Source organism: Callospermophilus lateralis, chromosome 17 (genome assembly GCF_048772815.1).
Source record: "Callospermophilus lateralis isolate mCalLat2 chromosome 17, mCalLat2.hap1, whole genome shotgun sequence".
NCBI lineage: Eukaryota > Metazoa > Chordata > Mammalia > Rodentia > Sciuridae > Callospermophilus > Callospermophilus lateralis.
In genome coordinates, this window is record NC_135321.1 from 68,929,722 (window position 1) to 68,952,480 (window position 22,759).

At 48.7% G+C, this 22,759-nt stretch overlaps 1 protein-coding gene across 6 annotated transcripts in view; it reads left to right on the forward strand.

Moving 5' to 3' along the window:
- Aopep (aminopeptidase O (putative)) overlaps positions 1 to 22,759 on the forward strand; it is a 304,665-nt gene that overhangs the window by 159,561 nt on the left and 122,345 nt on the right. For all 6 annotated transcript variants that reach the window (XM_076837045.1, XM_076837048.1, XM_076837047.1 and 3 more), the window contains 2 exons: positions 1,646 to 1,835; positions 6,400 to 6,506. In XM_076837045.1, coding sequence (XP_076693160.1) covers positions 1,646 to 1,835; positions 6,400 to 6,506 — 297 coding nt within the window. The remainder of the gene's footprint in view (positions 1 to 1,645; positions 1,836 to 6,399; positions 6,507 to 22,759) is intronic.

A 22,759-nucleotide genomic window follows, 5' to 3' on the forward strand; every position in this document is an offset into this window, starting at 1 on the left:
CTGTGTTATAAGGCCTCAATTTGCTTCTGTTTTGTTTTAGCCAAAAGGGTGAAATGCTGCCAGCAGTATGTCTGGAATGTTATTTACTTGGTACATTTCTGTGGCTTTTCTTGTAGCATTGCACATGCCAGAGCCTGGGGTCATTTACTTGAAAATGCCAGGTTGCACAGTCTGTCTTCTCAACAGGGTAACTTTCTCAATAAGGGGAAGCCAGCTCCTGTGCCTCTCAGTTCCTCCCTCTCTCCCTCCCTCCCTTCTTTCCTTTCTTCTTTCCCTCCTTTCCTCCCTCTTTTCTTCTCCTTTCACATCTTCATATATACATGTGTACACACACACACACACTCACAAACGTTTTTCTGAGTTAGTGGTCTGACTGTGGAATCGCACCCCTTTGTCCTCAGTGCCTCCACTCTAAGTTGGGTTTCTGGGGACTCCAGAGAGCCTAGCAGAGGCCCTTGCATTTGTGTGCCTTGTCTGTTACTACTGCACGTGAACGTTGTCAGCTTTGGCAGACTGAGTCCTGCAATTGCCCTGAGCCCGCTCGGCTGAATGGGTGATGTTGTGCAAGAGAGATCTGGGTGGGGTCTCTCCATCCGTGGCTGTGGGGGCGGATGAGAAATCAGTAAGGAGTCTTGGCTTGCTTAGAGCTGACATGATGGCAAACAAATGGCTTTTTAAAGAAAGAACCAGTGTGTGCAGTTTCTTAATTTTAAAGGTTTCACAACTGGGTTTGTTCAATTGATGAAGAAGAGATTTTTAAGAAGGAATTCTTCATTAGGAAGACTGTCAACAATTCCGAAGGATAATGCTGGGTAGAAGCCGAGGAGGAGGAGTTCTGTTTTTCTGTTTACCGCTTCTTTCCTCAGCCCCCTTCCTCCCCTTCATTCATCTATGCAATTTTAATCATGGTATTTGGGGTTTTAAAACAAGGTATGGAAAATGAGATTAGATAAATCTCCCCATCTGGTGCCAGCCCTGGGGCCATTTGCACACCTGGGTGGGTTAACTCCCTACCTACCCCATTTTTTCCTTAGGTCATGTGAGTCTGTTAGTGCCTACAGATTCCACTGAAAATCTTTGTTTTCCAAAGGCTCAGACCTTATCTGGGTCTCTTGGAAACCTCCCACACCCGGGGCACCTGTTGGATTGTTAACTTCCACCAGGCCCAGTGAGCAGTGGAAAATTTGGGGTCCCATTCTGTTTTGCCTTTTCCTGTCCTTCTGCATGGCTTCCCGATTTGCCTGTGAGCTGCTGGGATTGGGCTGCAGGGTCTCCTTTGATCACTCTCCTGACAGCAGGGCTTCACATTCCCACACCTGCTCTTCTTTTACAGTCCAGATTTCAGAGTAAACGCTTCCATTGCCTTGTAATTTTTTCAGTATAAAACTTTGGTGCAGGTTACTTATTACAGGTAATAGCCACTTGATGACGGAGACAACTGCTGGCAGAAACGGCAACCTGAACTGCTGCCAGAAACGTAAACTGCCACTTTATTTAGGTCTGAAAGCGTCTCGCTCCAGTCGAGCAGTCATGATCTAGCATGCACACCATAATAACAGGCTCGCCTCGCTGGGCTAGAAAGCCACTCCGTGGGGTGGCCCTGAGGACAGGCTCTAACAGGACTGCACGTGTTTTCTCTCCACAGCCCACACATCATCTTCCTCTCTCAGAGCACCTTGACAGGCATGAACCACCTCTGTGGAACGCGTCTCTGCCATGAAATTGCTCACGCCTGGTTTGGCCTTGCCATCGGGGCCCGGGACTGGACAGAGGAGTGGCTCAGCGAAGGCTTCGCCACTCACTTGGAAGATGTGTTCTGGACCAAAGCACAGCAGGTGGGCTTAAAGTGACCCTAAGTATTTCCCTGCCCAGGGTCAAGTTCCATGTGCAGTCATTTACTTGTTCAGTGGGTACATACTGAGTACATGGGGCATTGTTTTTGCTGGGTAGATGTCCGTGTATATCAAAGAGGCAAGACCCTGCTCCCCCTGGGTCCAGAGATGAAAAACAGAACAGACAAACAAATGAAGTGGCAGCATGCTGGTGATGAGAGGACTATGGGAAAGACCGGCCCCATAGAGAGTGGGGGCAGGGGTGTTCTCTGGAAGGTGGTCAGAGAAGGCTTCTGGTAAGGAGATGCTTGGGCCGAGATGTGCAGGAAAGGTCACGTGAGCATTCCTTTGTGATTATGGTGACATTGACCGAGTGTTTCAAAGAATCAGTTTAAGATGTAAATCAGAAGTCACAATCTTAGATGTCTGCTGGCACATGATGAAGGAAGAACAAAGCAATTGGTGCTGTAGATTAGGGAGCACTGAGGACTATGGCAGATTCGCAGCTGCTACCAGCTCCAGCCAACCGGATGTTGAGGGAGGAGCTTGATACAGCCTAGACTTGTAGTTTTTTAAGGAAATCCATAAACCTGAATTTTTATGTGAAGTTTACTAATTTTAAAAATATTGGGCTGGGGATGTGGCTCAAGCGGTAGCGCGCTCTCCTGGCATGCCTGCGGCCCGGGTTCGATCCTCAGCACCACATACAAACAAAGATGTTGTATCCGCCAATAACTAAAAAATAAATATTAAAAAAAAATAAAAATAATAAAAATATTATACAAATCAGGAGATGGAGATGTGTAACTCAGTGGGAGAGCATGTGCTTAGCATATGCAAGGCCTTGGGTTCAATCCTCAATGCCAAAAGCAAAAAAATATGTATGCAAATCAGGCATACCTAGTGACCAGAGCTGGTTGACATGCATCCACTGCAATCTCCACTTTAAAGAATTGGCCATCAGTTCTGGTGAGGATATGGCAGCAGACCTGCTTCCTGAATACTTCTCAGTTCCTAATGTTTGGGTCCCTTACACATTGGACTATATGGCATTTTCTAAATCCCAAGTGTGTGCATACCTGTATGATTTTGTTCAAGGTAGTTCTGCCCGCTGACATCTCTTTGTATTTTACTAACCAACTTGAGGCTCGTTCTTGGGATGGCCCATGTCCACCCACAATTCTCAGCACTGCCTGTACTAGTCAGCTTTTCTTGCTATGACCGAAATACCCCACAGAAAACAATGGAGGGAAAGTTTATTTTCGCTCAGTTTCAGAAGTCCAGTTCATGGTGGGCCGACTCCATTGCTTTACACCAGAAACAAGGCAGCACCTCATGGCAGAAGGGCACAGCAGAGGAATGCTGCTCCTCTAGGAAGCAGAGAGAGAGAGAGAGATAGTGAGGAAGGGCGCTGGGAAGAAGCCTTATTCCAGGGCATGCCCAACTCCTCAGACCTTCCCGCCTGCCTACAGTTACCATGATGAGTCCACTCAGACTGGGGTGGGCTGATGAGATTGCAGCTCTCTCGATCTAGTCATTTCACCTCTGAATGTCCTTCTATTGATGAGAGCCTTTGGGGACACTTCACGTCCAACCATAACACTGTTCTCCTATTAACTTTGAACTCCCGTGGTGCTTTGCTCTTTACTCTTTTTCTCATTTTTTTCCTTCTTCCTTCTACTGTGTGATTTTCTCATCCTCACAGCTTGGACTACACTCTCTTCCACAGTGAACCTGCATCTCACGTGTCCTATCCTCTTTGACCACGGTTGTAGAGCTAGCGGAGTACACACATGTAGAGGCCATCTGCTAGATGGGGGATGGAGCAGGTTCTGAGATAGACCAGGCTTTGTGTCCCAGCTTGGCTGTTCACTAGCTTTCTGAGTATAAGCATAAGTGTAGACCTGGTGAGCCTCAGTTTCCCCATTTGTAGAATGGACGGGAGGAGGCTTACCCTCGCAGGGTGAGTGGGGTATGTGTGAATGAGCTTAGCAGTATCAGACACATGCAAGAAGTGTGCGTTCTCTTCCTCTGATTTCCCACCACCCTGCTCGTAAGTAGATGTCCAGCAAGGGTTTGATATAAACATACTGGCATGATCTCTTTCTTCCCTGGGGGCTTTCAGTCTGGGCAGTCAGATTGGTGCTTTGGCAGCTGTGTACTTCAGGTCTCTGATGGTGGTGCCTCTGTCATTTACCACCTGCACTTCAGGTGGTCCCTCCTTTGTCTCCTTGCTTGTTCCTGCATGTAACTACCCTGAGTACGTCCCTGCCCCTGACAGAAGTGGGCTGGGCTGCGTCTCACAGGCACCTTCTGTGCTCACCCTGTGCTCCATCCATGGGTGTAGAAGAGTGAGGATAAGAAGAGCTGTTAGTGGAAGGAAGAGGGAAATGAGGCAGAAGGGAGATAGCATCCCTTGGAGTGTCCCAAGTTGGAGAGGCCAGGTCCCAGTGCATCAGGAAAGCCTCTGTGGAGGAATAGCTTCTGCCATGGGCCTCTGGGAAGAGAGGCTGCCATCCTCCAGCCCCTCATCCCTGAACCTGCCCCAGGGGTCGCCCATCACATAGCAGTAAGTGCTTGGTAGCTCTTCAGGGAGTGACAACGCTCCTGGCACTGGTGCGCACCTGTAGGCCCTGGGACTCAGAGGCTGAGACCAGGCTCAGTTAGAGACCAGCCTTAGCAACCTCCTGATAGGCTCTCAAAATAAGAAACAAAAGGGGTGGGATATAGCTCAGCGGTCAATTCCAGCACCATAAAGAACAAAAGGTGAAAACCAAACACCCCTGAGGCAGCAGGCCATTATCCAGATTCCAGCAGGAACTTTGGAAATGTTTTCAGAGCACATCGTTGCTCTGAGCGCTGCTCTTCTGGCCACGCTGAGCCGGTATCTCAGGGGTGCCCACATGAGACCTTGCAAGCAGTGAGGAGCATGTGGGTGGGGAGGGGCAGTGCCATCCCTGGAACTCTCCTGCTGGAGAAGCTGGGAGCAGGCACTGGTGGCTGTGGTCTCTTGCTGCCCTGGAGACTGTGCTCTGTGGCACAGCAAAGAGGGGAGTGAGAACCACTGAATAAAGAGACGGACCGTGGTGTTCCCCGCAGAGTGACATACACAGGGACAAGTGGGTTGAGTTGCAAGACTGAACCACACGATTCACCAACAACTAGATAAAGCCTAGACTGCTCCACTGGTGTGTTGGTGCACAGCCACCCGCTGCCCTCATCAGGTTCTGCAGACCGTGGGTTTCAAGCGATAGAAGTTTTTCCTCGCCCATTTCTAGAGACTGGCAGTCCCAGAGGAAGCTGCCCTCAGGGTGGTTTTTGGTGAAGATTCTCTTCTGGTGGGCCAATGGCCACCTTCTTGTTGACCCTCTCATGGCCTTTCTTCCATGCTTGAGGAGAGGGAGCAAGTCTCTTCCTTTTTTTAATTAGCCTAAGTCCTACTGGATGAGGACCCCTCTTATGGCCTCATTTAACTTTAGTCACCTCCTTAAATGTTCTGTCCCCAAATGCAACCACATGGGGGTCAGGCCTTGAGAACGTGCTGAATGAGCAATCTGGCCTGCAGCAGGTGATCCTCCGCCCCAGCTGGCCTCTTGCACCCTCTTGCTGGGGGCGGCTGTCTGCTCCAAGCACAGTGTGCTTTTTCCAGGCCCCACAAACCGTGCGCATGCTCTCCTGCCCACTGAGACCTGCTCCCTGATGATTCCTGTCCTCCCCAAGGAGAGCTCAGGTACCTCCTCCTCCACAGGAAGCCTCTGACCCCCTGGTTGGCAAGGGGCACCTGGGTTTTTCCTTACCTCAATGTCACCTGTTAGTGTCCTGTCCAGACTCCTCATGGTAGAGGCTCTATCCACAGGGTCTCTGGGCCCTATAGGAGACTCAGTAAAATATCTATTGAATAAGTTTTTAGGGAACTTTGATTTCTAGAGAGGCCTGTAGATCCTGCACATTCTCCCTCCGTGGTGGGGATCATTTGGCCTGCCTCAGAAAGATTAGGGCCACGTGGCCTCAAGAGCACTTTCACGTGACAGCAGCCGATTCTGACCCAGTGGGCAGAGTGTGAAGGCCTCCCCCTTCCGCTGAGTCTAAGCAGTATACTTTTTTTCTGTTTATGTGCAAACGGTCATCTGGGTTCCATTAGCGGACACTACTGTAAACAGTCCTGGATGAAACTGAGGACTGAGAAGAGTTGGAGGTGAATAGACGCCCACAGCCCCCCACTCCCATGTGCAGAAAGACAAGCAGGAAAGTGGGTGGATGGGATCAAAGTGGAAACGCCCCTATGGAAGCCCCCTCTCTCCAGGCCAGGCGTGTGTCCAGGGAGTGGAAGGTTCCAGGCCTAGGGGCCCTCCTGAGCTAGCTCTGCCTGCCAGTATGGTGGAGCGCGCAGCTGGGTCTTCCCTTGAGGAGCCAAGAGGTTCCTTGGGTGCTGGCTTTTCTGAACGGGAACAAGGTGAAAGAAGGGGGCAGGCCCTGTCATCCCCATGGAAAGAAAGCAAGCCATTCCAGGGATCGGGTCTGACCAGCACAGTGACTCTTGTGCATGTGTCTGTGTCTGGCCAAGCAGCTGTCACCCCACGAGGCCCAGGAGCAACAGGAGCTGAGAGCCTGCCTGCGCTGGCGTCGCCTCCAGGATGAGCTGCGGAACTCCCCGGAGGAGATGCAGGTGTTGAGGTAAAGCACCCAGGAGCCTGTGCCTGTCCTCTCTCCCCTCCCCGCCGTTCCTTCCAGGCTCTTCCAGGCCATCTGATGAGAAATCTACCCTGTTTCCCTTTTAAACCAAACCAGGCTGGGTTGTTCACCCTCCCAGGGATGAGCATGTTGTGTGTTAAGTCTTTCAGGGTGTGGGTTTCAGTCTGCCTTTTGACATTTTCCTGGTATCTTTATTCAGGAAAAAACTAGCACAAGGCCATTTCCGGGACCAAATTCTCCGTTTGAAGTTCTAATAGTCACTTTATGTGGTGGCTGTAGACATGGAGAAGGTTGGGGTTTGGCGGCCTGGCAGACAGTAACCCTTTAAAGCCAAAGGAAAAAAATCTTTAGGAAAATATTGATTCCTAAGTGTTTAGTAGGAACAGATGTGCGAGTCAATGGGGCTTTTTGTTTCAGATGTAGCCCAGCAGGAAGCCTATGCCCTCTCTCTGGGGCACTAGGAGGAGGCCACTCCCAGCTCCTGAGTTTTGTTTTTAGAGTGTGGCTATGGCACTTGTAGGATTAATTCTTGCCATTTTTCCATTTTTGCCCCTTTCTGTTTTGCTCCTTTTCTGTAGTCCTCTAAATAGTTGTTTATCTGAAGCCGTGTGACCAGGCCCCTCCCCAGGAGTGCTAGATTGCTATGGCAACAGTAGCTTCCCAGGGCCCCATCTTGACTAGAGTCCAGTGTTTGGAGTCTGTGGAATCTGCAGTCACATGGGTGGGAAGGACAGCCTTCCAGGTGTCCTTGTTCCTTGTCCATTTTAGATGGCCTCCCTGAAGGCCAGCCTCCTCCCTGTGCATAGGCAGCCTTGGATGGTGCTGCTGTTGTGTTTTTAAATTGCCACCCCAGCCCCTCCTGAGTGTAGCTGAGATGCCCCAGGAGGCAGAAGCCTGATGGAAACTCCCTGAACTGGCGGGACCCCAGGGAACAAGGCTGGCCGGCTTTTATGCAGGACCACGCCCTTCCCACGGTGGAGTTCCGTGTGTTTGCACGCTACCCATGGCCTCCCAAGCTGACTCGTCCATTGTTTAGGAGAGACAGCTGGGCAGTGGTGGGCACATGGCTGGGAGCTAGGATACCCGTGATGCATGTGCTCCCTCAGCCAGTTTTTCATGAGCTGGCAGGATGGCTGTCCCCATGCCAGGGCAGACCTGGTCCCTGCTCTCGTGGAGTGTCTACTTAGCAGGCATGCAGCACGGCCGAGCTGCTCACAGGCTGTGAGCAATAAGGGAAAGGATGGTGCTATGGTTCTTAACGCATTGCAGAGCTTCAAGAATGAGTGGCCATGTGCCCAGCCCCACAGAGGAAGGTACACAGGTCTTGAGGCAGCAAAGCTTGGGTGTGCTCTGGATAGCAAGGAGGACCGGGCTATGAGAGGCAGGAGCCATGGCACAAGACCTCATCCCAAGTTCTGGAGAACTGCTGTGGGGTCTTCCTCAGGGAAGGAGAGGATCTGCAGGGGTCCTTCCTTTGCTGTTCTGTGTGGTAGTGCAGGATGGGCCTCAGGTAGCAGACAAAGACCAGGAGGGGTGCGGTGGCAGGAGAACTAGCAGGGCAGGTTGTGTGGTGGCAGGAGAACTGGCAGGGCTTTGTTCAGTTGAACGTGAAGAAGAGGGCAGGGAGGGGGTCCAGAATGACTTCGGTTCTCAAGTTGGCAGATGGGTGGATGGTGATGGCATTTATTGAGATGGCAAAATCTTTGGGAGGAACAAGTTTTCGAGGGAACAAGAAAAGATTTTGGTTTTGCGTGTGCTTTGAGATTTCAGATGTTCAACATCAAGAACTCAGTGGGCGTGCAAGGCAGGCACTCGTTGGTGAGATGGAACATTCAGCCACAAAACACTTAAAATTCTGAACATGTAGAGACCGTGAGGCAGAGAAGAAAGCAGGAGAAGAGGTGGTGAGGAAGAGCCAGGGGATCCTGGGGACATAGTATGTGCGGGAAACAAGGGCACTGGGGTCATGGAGGAAAGCAAAGCCAGCGAGCATGGCCGGCGTTGGGTGCTGCTGAGGATGTGGAAAGAAAGAGAGAAGAGACCCTTGTCGGCACTGAAGGAAAAGCATTCGTGACCTTGACATCGCATGTGCTTATTTATGAGTGGTGGAGAGGAAGCCAGACTGAGGCGGACAGAGGGCGAATAAAAAGTCTGGAAGTGGAGCCAGTGAGTGTCACTTGGCGAGGGACGGAGGTTGTGCTGGCCAGGGAAGCCACATTGGGAAGAGGGCAGAGGGAGGCGCAGGGGGGAGGGATGGACCCAGGTGCATGCTAAAGTGTGAGCCCTGTGACTACAGATCTCCTTTCAGATGTAGTTTCCCCAATTAAGAGATCATTCCCCTCTCCGTGTCTCAGCCCCTGCGATGCATCTGTTCTGTGTGACCTTAGTTCTTTGACTGGGAGCATCATAACGAATATTAGAGGAATGTGCTTCCAAGTCGTAAGCAAGGTGGGCAGCCCCTTGGAAAGTCGGTCACAGGCAAGGAAATCTTATCTCTGGCTTCCGTGGGGCTGGGGTGGACCCAACTTTGGGTGGCTGTGTTGTTTTCCTTTGTATGTGGAGTTGGGCAGAAGAATACAGTATTTTTAGACCTTTGTACTAGAAAACTTATCATGACGCTTATTTTCCTTTGTCTTAATATTCAGAAATTGCGTTTGCCTAAACACAGGCTAACGATGAAACAATTGGATCTGAAGGGTTTCGTGAACATCAGGAGGGAAAATATTCTTATCAGATGTGTTTATACAAGGAGGAAATGATCCCAAACCTGCCCCAAATTGCACAGTCTAGATTTAGCTTACACCCATACCCAGGAATTCTCCCTTAAATGGGCACAGAAAACCTAGAAATTATTGAAAGTAAAAGAGCTAGGAGTGGTGGTGCATGCCTGTAATCCCAGCAATTTGGGAGGCTGAGACAGGAGGATTGCAAATTTCAGAAAGCCCCAGCATCTTAGAGAAACATTGTCTCAAAATAAAAAGAAAAAGGTCTGGGGGGTAGCTCAGTGGTAGAGCACCCTGAATTCAACCCTTAGTACTATAAAAAGAAAAAAGAAAGAAAAGGAAGAACTAGAATCCTAGAAATCTATCCTCTGATTTTATTTTAATATGCAAATGAACCTGACAAAGAAGTTCTTTAAAATAGTCCAGTGGTGGAAGATACTTCTTCCTCCCTCCCTCCCTCTTTCCTTCTTCATGTCAAGATGCACCATGGTCTTGAAGTGATGGACCAAGAACTGTGTGAGGTCTTGGTGTTGTCCCCTCAGACTGCTTTGCCCTGACAGCTGCCCTGAAGGCTTCTCTATTGTCCGGCTTCAACATGGCTGGCCACGTCTTTCTTCCAAGAATGCTTTCTTCTCTCTGCTTCTGCATGTCCCAGCTTCCTAGATTGCCTATACTCTACTGACCTGTCCTGTACCACCTGCTTTGCTGGCAGTTGAATATCGTCATTCAAATGACTTTAGACTCAAGAAGACTGAATACTGCGTCCAGCATTGCATATGTGGTAAGAGCGGAGCAGGCAGTTAAGCATGGGACCGGAACTCACCTCTTCCCCTGTCCTACATCCTGCCTTCGAAAAGCTCAGCATGGCATTTATGTGTCAGGTGTCTTGAACTCTGGAAGAATATACAGGTCAGAGTGACATGTGCATCTTTGTCTTTTAACACTTGAAATCTTTCAAAAAATTTCAAAAGATATTTCAAAAGTTAAAAGAAAATTCTGCATTCTATTGGTTATAGATACAGAATTAGTAGCAAAGTGAGAAGAGGAAAACTTAAAGTTTGTTTTAGCTTTGACTCACTGATTTCAGTGATTTACAGGAACCGTTTTCCATTTGTACCTCTCATACATCCAGTGTGGAGTCCGGGCCTCCCCAGACGTGTCTTAGAGTGGCTCCTTGCCATCTCAGCCTCCTGGGATTGCTCAGAGCCGCAGGATGCTGCAGGTCACATTAATGGCTCCTGCCTTTTCTCATTTGTTAATTATTAAAGATGCCTTTCCACACAGGAGCCCGCAGTGGCTCCCTCCAGACCCTCCCTCCCTCTCCACCAGCCCTGGCAGGAGGCCCCTGGGAGAAGTCTGACTCTGTGGTGCTTCCTGCCAGGCCAGTGCTGCTGGGCTGTCTCCTATTGTGGCTCCTTGGCTGCAGACTCCTTCCTTGACCAGTGCAGCAGTGTGGCTCTTGCCAGAGAAGGTGCCGGGGGCTTCTCAGGGCCTCCGTCTCTGGTCTCTAGGGTACAGCTGAATTCCAGCAGCTTCTCTCAGGGCTTTCAGTTAGCATTTCTGACAGGCTCCTGAGAGGGAAGAGCTACAAGGGCAGGGTCAGGAAAAATCTCTGTTGGTTTTTATTGTTTATGATTTATTATCACTTCCCCCCTTTTCTGGATTCATTGTTAAAGTCAAGCTCACACTGAGAAAAAGGTTAAAATAGATCACATTAAGGAGGCGCTGACAGGCAGGAGTCGGATGTAGCTCTCCCCTCTCTACTGTCTCCATGGCTGATACTGCCAGGTGATGCAGACATCTTCCCCTGCTCCTCGAGAGTGCCTCGCCTGTGGCCACAGCAACGTCCCCGTATTTCCCTGGTTCCACCCTTTCCACCTCCACGACCAGCATCTCTGTTCAGCGCTCTTCCGCCTTGCCGGCACCGGCCCTAGTCTAGCCCCGGAGTGTTTTTCTGTCTCTAGTTTTGCCCTGCCTCATTGCCACCAGAGACTCTTCACAACACCTCAGGATTCTGGCACCTCCTTCCCTCAGACTCTCTGAAAGCATCCCCACATGACCTCAGTTCTGTTTCCCCGTCTCATCTTTGGACATTCTTTGCTTTCCCCTCCACCTGCCCAGGGAGCCCTCAGAACCTTCTGGGTTTGTGCATGCTTCTGTGGCGGGACGCTGAAGACCCCATGATTTAAACAGCAGAGTTGTTTCCTTGCCCTTCTGCAGCTCCAAGGTCAAGGCTTGGCCTGGGAGGTTTGTGTGAGGCCTTCCCCTGGCCTGCAGGGCCTCTTCCTGCTGTGTGCTCATGTGGTTCTCTCTGTACCTCACCTCTCCTCTTAAGGACACCAATTAGACACCACATCTCCTCTGAAGGACACCAGTGGATCAGGGACCACCCTGGCAGCCTTGTGTTGACCTAATCGTGCCCTGAAAGGCCCCTCTCCAAATGTAGCTCTATTGTGAGGTACTAGGGTTTGGGATCTGCATGCAAGTTCCAGGGGTGTACATTCAGCTCCTAACCCTGCCCTCTGTCCCTCCTCCTGCTCTTTCTGACCTCCCACCTGTCTTTCCATGCCACCACTTTGGAATACTCTTCCCTTGCTGCACATGCCCATGTCACATGACTCAGCACAGCTGCCATCGCCTTCCGAAAAGGCTCAGTCCTACCCTAAGATATCCTGCGTCCTTCCTCTGTATGTACCTCCTAGATGCTCTTGTGGCGTCTCCATCCCTGATCTTACTACGTTATTTGATAATTATCTTTATATTTAGGGTAAGCCTATTAAATGGACAATATTTGATCATTTCTGGCCTACAAAAGCCAAAATTTCATTTGGTCTAGCAGAGCACATGTCTTCTGACCCGTCAGCCTTGTGTCCTCGGGTGCTATTGACCTCTGTGTACCAAGCACTTGGGACTGAGTGAGCACTCAAATGTTGAAGAAACGGATGTTGTAGACATCATCCCTGTTGCTGAGAGTCTTTGTGTATTGAAATATTGATCACAAGACTGCACCCCCAAGCTCTGAGAGCGAGATTTAATCCTCGGAGACTGGGTTAGAAGGTTGCGGGAAGTGTGAGTGGATTGAGCTGCAGTGGCTGTAAGGGATGGCCCTGAGCGTGGCGGAGTGGGGGATGGGAACTCAAAGAACAAAGCCTAGCCGCTCAGAATGAGTCCGTGTGCAAATGGACATTCCAGTGAGGACAGCTTACTGGCAGGAATGGCCTCACAGGACCCTGGGAGACCAAAGGTGGACAGGCTAGGCAGTGGAGTTCTTAAGATGCCAAATCAAGACTTTTGCGTGTGACCTCCCTGACAATGGGGAGCTATTTTAAGTTTGAAGAATGACAAGATGAAAATGGAGTTCTGGGAAGATCACCAGGCCCTTGAGAGAGTGCATGATCAAAGAGACAGTCTAGAGGCAGACAGAATTAGGTGGCTACTTCAGGAATGGAGGCTGAGTTCAGAAGAGCCTGCTGCCCGAGGCTCTGAGTGAGTGGCTGGTTGGGCGCTATTCAAAATAGATCGGAATGTTAACCCCGCTTCAGAGAAGGCTGCTAATAATAGAACGTTAAGCTGTCTGTGATTGCACGTAGGATGGACCCACAATGGAGCTGGTTAAGTCCATGAGCCGCAGAAACTTGTTTACGACTTCTAAGAGGGTGGAATGCACCCCTGCTTCACTCCTTGCCACGGTGTAGTCATCCTGCCCCACTGTGAAGACACGGCCTGAGAACCGAGGCCTGAGCGCCACGACAGTTTAGGTCTCCACCCAGTACAGCAGCATGGGGCCCTGGAGTACACCTGGGAGCACCCTCACCTCACCTGTGTCCAGACTCTGCCACCTCCCTGCAGCCTTGAAAGACTCCCTCCCTCCCACCGAGCTTAGTCTCTGTGGCTGTGAAACCGGCTAAGAGCACAGTCTGGTTTCTACCTCCTGGGCTGGGTGAGGGACAAACGCAGCAGCAGGCACGTATGGATCATTTGAAACACAGACTGGTTTCAGTCATAGGACACCTCTGAACATTGGCCATCTCCTGTGGTTCAGATGAACACTCGGCCCTTACTGGATACTGTGCCTTCTGGTTCTTGGTGGATATGTGTCAACCAAGACTCAGAGGCCACCAGGACACAGCCCCACTCCCCCCTGGCTTACTCCGGTGTTCTTGGAGGGTCCTTTCCTTCTTGTCCCAAAGGCTCTGAAGCTGGTCCCTGTCCCTTTTTTCACTGCTACCACCCTCCCCTGGGACACACAGAACATCCTGCTACTGTGTCTCATCCTGAGCCTGGAAATACCCACTTCTCCTGTAAACATAACTAGCTGAAACATTGGAAAAGTAAATTTCCCCAAGATATTAAGAGAACTTTCTTTCTTAAGTGCAAGGATGCCCGACTACCACTGAAGAGGGGACCTGAAGGTCAACAGGGAGCCTGAGGAGAGCACTGCCTCGGCAGCACTTCCAGGACCAGCGGGAGCCTCAGACCTTCCCAGAACCTGCTTCTGGCCTAATTTCGCAGAAGGACCACCCTGGTGTCCCTCTGGTTCTGCCCCAGGAAGCTCCCTAGCCTCTGTGCTTAGTCTCACTATGGTCCTGAGAAGAAAAAGTTCTGTCTTCGGGGCCTTCGAGAATCCTGCCTGAGCCAGGTGCAGTGGTGCACACCTACAATCCCAGCAACTTGGGAGGCTGAGACAGGAAGGCTGTAAGTTTGAGGCCAGCCTCAGCAACTTAGCAAGAACCTATCTTAAAATAAAAACTAAAGCTTTGTAATGTTTTGAATAGCTAATAATAATAATAAAAACACTATAAAGTACTGGGGGGTGTGACTCAGTGGTAAAGCACCCCTGGGTTAGGTCCCCAGTAGCAAAAAACAAAAACACAAAAAAACAACAGAGTCCTGCCTGTTCTGAGGATCTGTACGTCAGCCTTAGAATTCCTGTCCACACCCTGCATCCCTCTGGCCCTCCACCCCTTTCTTCCATCCAGTTTCCTCTCTTTGAATCGCACACCCTGGCAAGCTAGCTGTGCAGACTGTTTCTACTCCATGAAGGGAGGGTGCTGTGCTTAAGCTAGCATTTTCTGAAAATGTTAGGGCTCGCAGCCAGAGACAGACTCTGCCCTTTCCTGTTGCAGAGGCCAGCTCCGCCCCCTGAGCTGCCCACTCAGCTTCTGTTTCCTGTGGGATGGACACCCTCAATGTGTACCTCTTTTAAACACCAAAGATGATAGATGTGTTCTGAATGATTGAACTCAAATAACCCTCCTTCGTTTTTCTAGACTATTCCTGGGTTACTCATCATTCAGGTGTTTCTAAGGAAGGGTTAGATTCTTCATAGGCGTCTGATACTTACCCTACATGATATTTCATTTTTTGCAATAACATTTAATAGATTTTCTTTAAATACAGAAAAACACAACAAAAAAGTAAAATAATTCCTAATCATTTCTTAGTTAACCTGTGGTTCTTCCCTCTCCCCAAGCAACAAAAGTACCTAACAGGGTAATCCTACAGCTTAGAAAAGTATACAACTCTGTCCTCAGCACTGTACTTCCCAATCCTAAGATGAGTACTGCTAATGTTTTCTTATGAATTTTCAGAAAATAAAACTTACAAATATATACGCACGCTTCTGTATTGCTGCCCTGTGTTGCACTGATGCATCAAAACACTATTTGCCTATGAAATAGAAAAATAACTCTATACATGTAAAAATCCACAATAGTTCAATCGTATTCTGCCCATCTTGAGTATATCTTTTGCATTCAGCCAATCGGAGGAGGCGCTACATATATTACATTCTTGGGGAATGAGTGTTAGTTTTCCATTCAGAAAAATTCTCACCCAGTGGGCGTGATTTCTCCTGTAACCCTGGGTGTTTATGGAGTATTTGCTTCCTTGCTGTGCCCGTCTTCCTATCAGTCAGGGTCTGTTAGTTAGGTAATAGAGTGAAATAAAAGGCATGCAAGTTGAAAAGGAAGAAGTAAAACATCCTACTTGTAGATGATACAATCTTATATATAGAAAATCCTGTGGGATCCTCAAAAAAAAAAAAAATACTAGAGCTAATAAACAAGTTGAGTATGGTTGCAGGATGTGAGAGCAATGTGAAAATCAGTTATTCCTATAAACCAGCTGTGATTAATCAAAATGAAGCTAGGGAAAATTTGTTTACAGTAGCATCAAAAACAGTGTAATATTTGGGAATAAACAAAAGTACACAGCACTTACATACTGGAAACTATAGGACACCACTGAAAGAAATTAGACCCCAAATTAATGGAAAAACATCTTGTATTCATGAACCGAAAGACTTAAAACTGATAAGATGGCCATACTTTCTAACATGATCTATGGATCCAATGTAATCTTTGTCAAAATTTCAGTTGTTGTTTGCAGAAATAGACAAGCTGATCGTATAATTCATACATAGATGGAGGGAACCCAGAATCATCAAAACAGCCTTGAAAAAGGACAACAAAGTTGGAGGGTTCACCCTTGTAGATTTCAAACTTACTATAAATCACAACAGTGTATCAGTGACATACAGACGCGCAGGTCAGTGGAATAAGACGGAGAGTCCAGAGACACACCTGTACACTATGGTCTGTGGGTGTTTCTCAAGGGTCCATGCTCACTCACTGGGGGAAAGAATGGGCTTTTCAACAGATTATGCTGTGATGACTGCATATTCACATGCATGAGAATGAAGTTAGACTCCCTACTGCATATCACCACAAAATCTAACTCATAATGGGTCAAAGGCTAAGATTTAAAACCTCAAACTATAAAACTAATAGAAAAATATAGATGTGAATGTTCTTGCACTGGACTAGGCAGCAGTCTTAGATAAAATACCTAGAACAAGCAACTGAAGGGGGGAAATATCAGTAAATTGGACTTCATTAAATTAAAAACTTTTGTACTTCAAAAGGACTCCATCAAGAATCAGAAGACAACCTTGGGCCAGGTATAGTGTGGTGGTAGAGTGTTTGCCTAGTATGTTCCAGGTCCTGGGTTTGGGTCCCAGCACTGCACCCCAAAAGACAACTTATATTATGAAAAATAATATTTCTAAATCATATATGGCAAGGGAATATATAAAGAATGTATAACATACATAAGGAATCTATAAAGGATTCTTATAGCTCCACAAAAAAAGATAACCCATTAAAACAGTCAAGTGATCTAAATACAATATCTCCAAACAAGGTCTCCAAGGTGGTCCAAAAAAGGAGAAACGTGAAAAGGTGCTCTTTTGATATTATTAGCCATTAGAGAAATGCAATCAAAACCACAATGAGGGCTGGGGATGTGGCTCAAGCGGTAGCGCGCTCGCCTGACATGCATGCGGCCCGGGTTCGATCCTCAGCACCACATATAAACAAAGATGTTGTGTCCGCCGAAAACTAAAAAATAAATATTAAAAAAAAAAAAACCACAATGAGCCAGTCTCTAAATAAAAAGGGCTGGGGCTGGGGCTCAGTGATGGAGTTGTTGACTGGATTCAGTGCCTGGTACCAAAAACGAAATAAAACAACAACAAACTAAACAGCAGCAGCAGCACAGTGAGCTACCACTCCCCACCTCCTGGGATGGCTGTGATGGAGAAGGCTGGGAAGAGCAGGTGTTAGGGATGGAGAAACTGCAGCCCTTCCCTGGCCATGGGGATGTGAGACTGCACCTGCCTCACCTAGCTCGCTGCAGTTTCACTCCTCCACGGGTACTGAAGGGAAGGTGGAACCTCAGTCCATGAAAAACTTGTACTCCAGTGTTTGCAGAAGCCTTATTCCCAGTAGCCAAAAAATAGAAACAACCCAAATGTCCACCAGCAGATAAATGCGTTAACCGATTTGTTGCATCCATTCAATGGAGTCACTCTGCCACTGAGCCGCATCCCTAGGCCCTTTTCTCTTTTGAGACTGGTCTCACTAAGTTGCTTAGGATCTTGCTAAGCTGCTAAGGCTGGCCTCAAACTTGTGATCCTCCAGCCTTACCCTCCGAGTCACTAGAATGACAGGCATGGGTCACTGTGCCTGGCTCCAATGGGTATAGGTAGCATTAAAAAGGAATGGAGCAGCGATCCATGCTATGAGGTGGGACCTGGAACACAGCACACTAAATGACAGAAGCCAGACACAAAGGCCACATCCAGTTCTGTGTTTGTATGTCTAAATAGGCAAATCCACTGAGGCGAGAAGGAGATCAATGGTGTCAGATGCTTCAGGAAGTGGGGAGGAAACTTGGAAGTGACTGTCAATGGATGGGGCTTCCTTCCAGGATGACGAAAATGTTCTGGAAGTAGGTACCGGTGACAGTTGTACAACTTTATGAATATACCAAAAAAAAAAAATCTGAACTACACATTTTTTGAATGGTGAATTTTATAGTGTTTTATATCTCAATTTTTTAGGCAGATGGAAATCAGTTGATATTTTCTAGTCTCATAGCATGTCTCCAGCCTGGGAGTGCTGACCAGCAATTGTCTGAAAGAGAAATTAGGGCTTGAGGCCATAAATGACCTTGGGATCGAATGATACTCTTCTGGTGTTGGGTGCTAGGAAGCCGTCTCCCAGGGTCTTAGGTGTAACAGCCCCACGTGGTGAGGAGTTCCCTCTGAGAAAGTGTCGGTCAAGGACAGGTGTGCACACACAGATGCTGTGTGTTTATTTCCCACCTCATTCCTCTTAATGTAATCCTGGCCATTTCTCTACTGTCCTTTTTTGTTTTTTTAACTTCTGCAATATGCATGTTCTAACAAATGCACCCAGCATTTGTTAACCTTTGAACATTTGGGCAATTTCTAGATCTTTTGCTTTCACAAGCAATGCTGTGGTGAATGGTCTCACTATTAGTGCACTAAATAGGGTGCAGATGCCAGCAAGCATGAGAAAAGAGCTGCTCTGCTGCTGCCCAGTGCACCCTGCTGCGCGTGCGTCCCAGGGGTGTGAGACTGGAGACCAGGCCAGCCCTCCACCCACTGCCCACCCCCCCAGAACATATGCTTCTCGTCGTTTGCTAAGTGCTCATGACCTATCTGTTGAATCGCCCGGTCGTAAATCTGCCTCCCCCACTGCTCCCTCCTCCTGCAAATCAAATGGTATTTATCCGCCTCCACCAGCCCCTTCCTGCTGTCTCCTGAGTCCATCCCCTGAGATCTGTGATCACAGTGAGGCCCTCAGGACTGCATCCTGTCTCTCCCATGGCCTGGCATGGGAACTCCTTTGAAGGATGGAGGAGCCCTCACCACGGGGGCCAGGTAGCAGTCCCCCAAAGCAGTGCTTGTCCTGCCATGGCCATCTGGGAAGTCGTTCTCTGCAGCAGGAAGGTCCACGCCAAGTGGGGGGCAAGTGGTCCTGCCGTCTCCTCACATGGCCTTCCTGGTCCTCCCAACCTATTATCCCAGGCATTCTCTTGTTTCCTCCCTTCCTTCCTTCCATTTTCCACCCCCCCTGGTACTAGGGATTGAACCCAGGGCACTTTGAGATAGAGTCTTGATAAATTTCTGAGACTGGCATTGAACTTGCTATCTTCCTGCCTCAGCCTCCTGAGTCACTGGGATTCCAGGTGTGCACCACTATGCCAGACTCATCCTAATTTTTTTTTGGACACAGCACCTTTATTTTATTTATTTGTATGTGGTGCTGTTTTTTGACATAATACCTTTATTTTATTTATTTGTGTGTGGTGCTAAGGATCAAACCCAGTGCCTCACACATGCGAGGCAAGTGCCCCACCACTGAGCTATAACCCCAGCCCCTCATCCTGGCAACAATTTTCTAACTTCCTAGCTCTCTCAAATTTAGTTTGGATATTTTTTAAACCAATTTTTAACCCCAAAGGCTAGGTATTTACCCTCTTGGATCATGGAACCAATAACAAGATCTAATACTGATTGAGTAGAAGGAGAAGTGGGAAATAAACTCATAAATTCCCCCTTTCAGGGTCAGGATATCGGATGAAAGAAATGAGGGGGAGGGACAGGTTCACAGAGAGGCTTTCTGGAATGGGGGCTCCAGGAATATGGGCAGCACCTCTCTGTGCTCCCTCCATGGTTCTTTCTGGTGTCATCGTGGCAGTCCATGATTGTCATGGGGCTGGGTATGCGTCCCTTAGCACACAGATGGGACTGTCATGCACTGGGGTGACTGGTGGCCATGTTGGATCCAGCACTTTGTCAGCCAGCCCAGTTGGAGAGGGACCTTGTCTTCCTAGGTAGGCTGGAGTATGGTGGGAGTCACCCCGGCAGTGCAGGATCAGAGCAGCATAACAGGCCACAGCACCCCCGTCCCTGTCGTCTTTCATGTGTGTCCTCTGAAAATCCCCCGTCAACCCCCTGCCCCGCCTTTGCTCTCGCCTTCCTTTCTATCTCCTTTGAAAACCTACCCAGATCCTCTCTCCTGTGTTCAGTGAAGCGATAAACTGCTTCCAACATTCACCCCTCTCTTCTCCTGTGTGGGGCTCTGTTTCTCAGGAGTCTCTGATTTATGGCCATCAAAACTGGAGGACATTTCTGGTTTGGCATTGGTTGCTCATTGCTTTTCTGAGTTTTGTCTTTTACATTCCAAATCTGTTTATCAAAATTTGTGGAATTCTTTGGTGTTTTCCACAGCTCTGTTCAATACATCCTGACCTGTCACTTTCTTTACCTGTTCACCTCTCATGTAGGTGCCCACTGGCTTTTTCCATTTAGGGGGACACACTCTACCTTCATTTTCCCATGAGCCTTGTCTTAAATCATGTTAGCAGTTGTCACTTTTAACACTGGAATGATGTGCCCTCCCCCATGTCTCCTGTGGGGAAGGCCCTTCACGTACGATTGCCAGGAATCCCTCTTGGAAAGCACAAGGGCAGTCAGGTGTGCCAAGGACCAGTGGCTTTGGTACAATACAAATTCATTAGGGTGTTTCGGCCTTTTGTCCAGTTCTCTTTGGTGGCACTGCAAGTGCTCACAGGTGGCAAGTGCTCACTATGTACCCTTTATAGATGGACACATTGTTGCAAAATAAAAGTTCCTCTATGTCACTTATTCCACCTCCACTTTGTTACGCAGAGTTTTAGTGTCTTTTTCTGAGATGGATGTAGACTGAGAGTTAAGTGTGTAGGGCTGTGCCCAGGTCTGGCACTAAAACCCACGGCCACACTTGGAGTGAGTTTCCTTTTCTGCTGAGGAGGTAACAATAGCAAACCTAAAGAGCAGCCCTTAAAGGATTTGTGCTCACAAGGGAGGACATATGGCTTCATATGCATGCAAATTCTTTTAAAAAAAGAGAGAGAGAGGAAAGAAAAAAGAAAGCTTTTTATTTTGGAATAGTTTTAGGCTCTCAAGAAGTTGCCCCAACCAGGCATAGTGACTCATGCCTGTGATCCCAGTGACTTAGCAAGCTGAGACAGGAGGATCCCAAGTCCAAGGCCATCATCCTCAGAAACTTAGTGAGGCTCTAAGCAACTTAGTGAGACCCCGTCTCAAAATTTTAAAAACTTAAATAGAAAGAGCTGGGGCTGTACCTCAGTGTTTAAGCACCACTGAGTTAATTCCCAGGTACTGCTCCCCCCAACCCTGCAAAAGAGTTGTTGCCCTAGTGATAGAGTCCCTGTGTCCCCTTCCCTGCTGGCTCCTGATAGATAACACCCCACCTGTGAGCCATTTTCTCATCTTTTCAAGGTCTTTTCCCAGCACAGGAAGGATTAGCTGCTGCTTCTGAGCCTGGGAAGGATGCACAGTCCTGTGATAACAATGTGTACAGTGCTTCCCCAGTGCTAGCAGGAGCTCTGGCTCAGTGCTCTCAGACACTGCACAGCCCCTGGAGGTTCCGAAGAAACTCCCACTCACCCCTTTTACAGAGGAAGGAACTGGGCCCATGGGGTGGCAAGATTCATGCCCGGGCTCTTAGCCAGCATGTTATGCCACTTCCTTGGTCATTTGCGGCCAGGTAAACACTACGGGGCTAGTTTCCACGGGAGGGTAGGTGAGTAAGGCTCTGCCCGCTCTTGGGGCAGCCATCGGGCAGCAGGGAGGTTGAGATGCTGATGAATTCCCTTCTTTCCTGTAAGTAGGCTACTCAGTCCTGGCTCAAGCAGGGTGCTTGTGAGTGTAGAGGCAGAGGTCTGGTGGCTCTCACACCAGCTGTCAGGAGTGTGGAAGAGCATGATGGCAGACGGCCTATCTGGGTTGGGCAGTGTCCTGGGTATTTAGAGCCAGCTGACAGGTCTGTGCACCTTTCAGAGGCATTTTCCCACACTCCACCCTTGGCGATGGTCCTGCAGGGTTGGTGCTCTTGTCGAAAGGCTTGGGTCCAAATCAAATCAGTGCGTCCCAAATACTGTTACCACCTGCCTGCTCTTTAAAGGTCCACATGCTTCTGTGCTTGCAGCAGGGAAGCATGGCTGGAGAGAGGGGATCATGTCTCTCAGGCCTTGCCTCTGGCACTTCAAAAGCCCAGGGCACTGGAGTGACCTTGGTAACTTGACCTCCCACATTGCATTGTATAGATTCCAGCCAATGAAGTAAGGACAGAGTCCAGTTCCCAGAGTTAACCCACCGCTGCCTTTACACAATGCTTCCGTAGTGCCTGAGCCCCGTTCTAGACTTACAGGTGAAGAAATGGCTTTAGAGAGGTGACAATTCCTCACAGGCTCTCCACTTGGTATTTGGCATGGCCACAATGGGGTCCCATTTCTTGGGGAGGCCCCAGAGTACACATGCCCTTTGGTGGCCTGTGGACTTGGCTTCCCTCTTGATACTCTGCCACTAGCCAGCTCTGGAGTCTTCTATAGGTTCTCAGTTTCTTCAGCTTTAATGGCCGTGTTCATATCTTTGCCTCAACAGGCCCTTGTGAAGTGGAGAACATGATTTTTAGGAAGCGTACTGGCAGGGAGATGCCTCAGAACCGGGGGCTGTTAGTCCGCACCCAGGTTTCCATCTATTAGGAATGAATGTGGCTTCAGTTAGTGGAATAGGAAAGCAGTGTTGTTGTAAATGAATGGTGGTCATCATTCTCATAGTAAGAAGTAAAGAGCAGGCAGTCGTGGGCTGGACGGGAGCTGAATGCACCATGCATCCACAGCATGCTGGTTTGCCTCTTCGTGGTCTCAAAATGGCGGCTAAGTTCCATCCCTTGTGTCTGGGGAGAAGAAGAGCAGTAGTAGTCACCTTTTCCTCTTTTATAAGATGAAGAACAACTTTTCCAGACCCCACCTCCAGCCACTGCAGATAACAGCTTTTGTCTCTGGCTTGGGCTGTGTCTTCTGGCTTCCGAGGGGCACTCAGAAAATGGGTGTTCAGCTTTTCAGAATCATTTGTACTGGTGGTATGGAAGAAGGCAGAAGAGTGGAGTAGATTCTGAGACAATTAGAATTGCCACAGTCCTTCCTACCTCTCACGTTATCATTTTTAAAAATATTTCATCAGCTGGGTGTGGTGGTGTACACCTGTCATCTCAGCTACTTGGGAGGCTAAGGCAGGAGCATCAAAGTTTGAGGCCAGCCTAGGCAACTTAGAAAGACTTGTCTCAAAAAAGA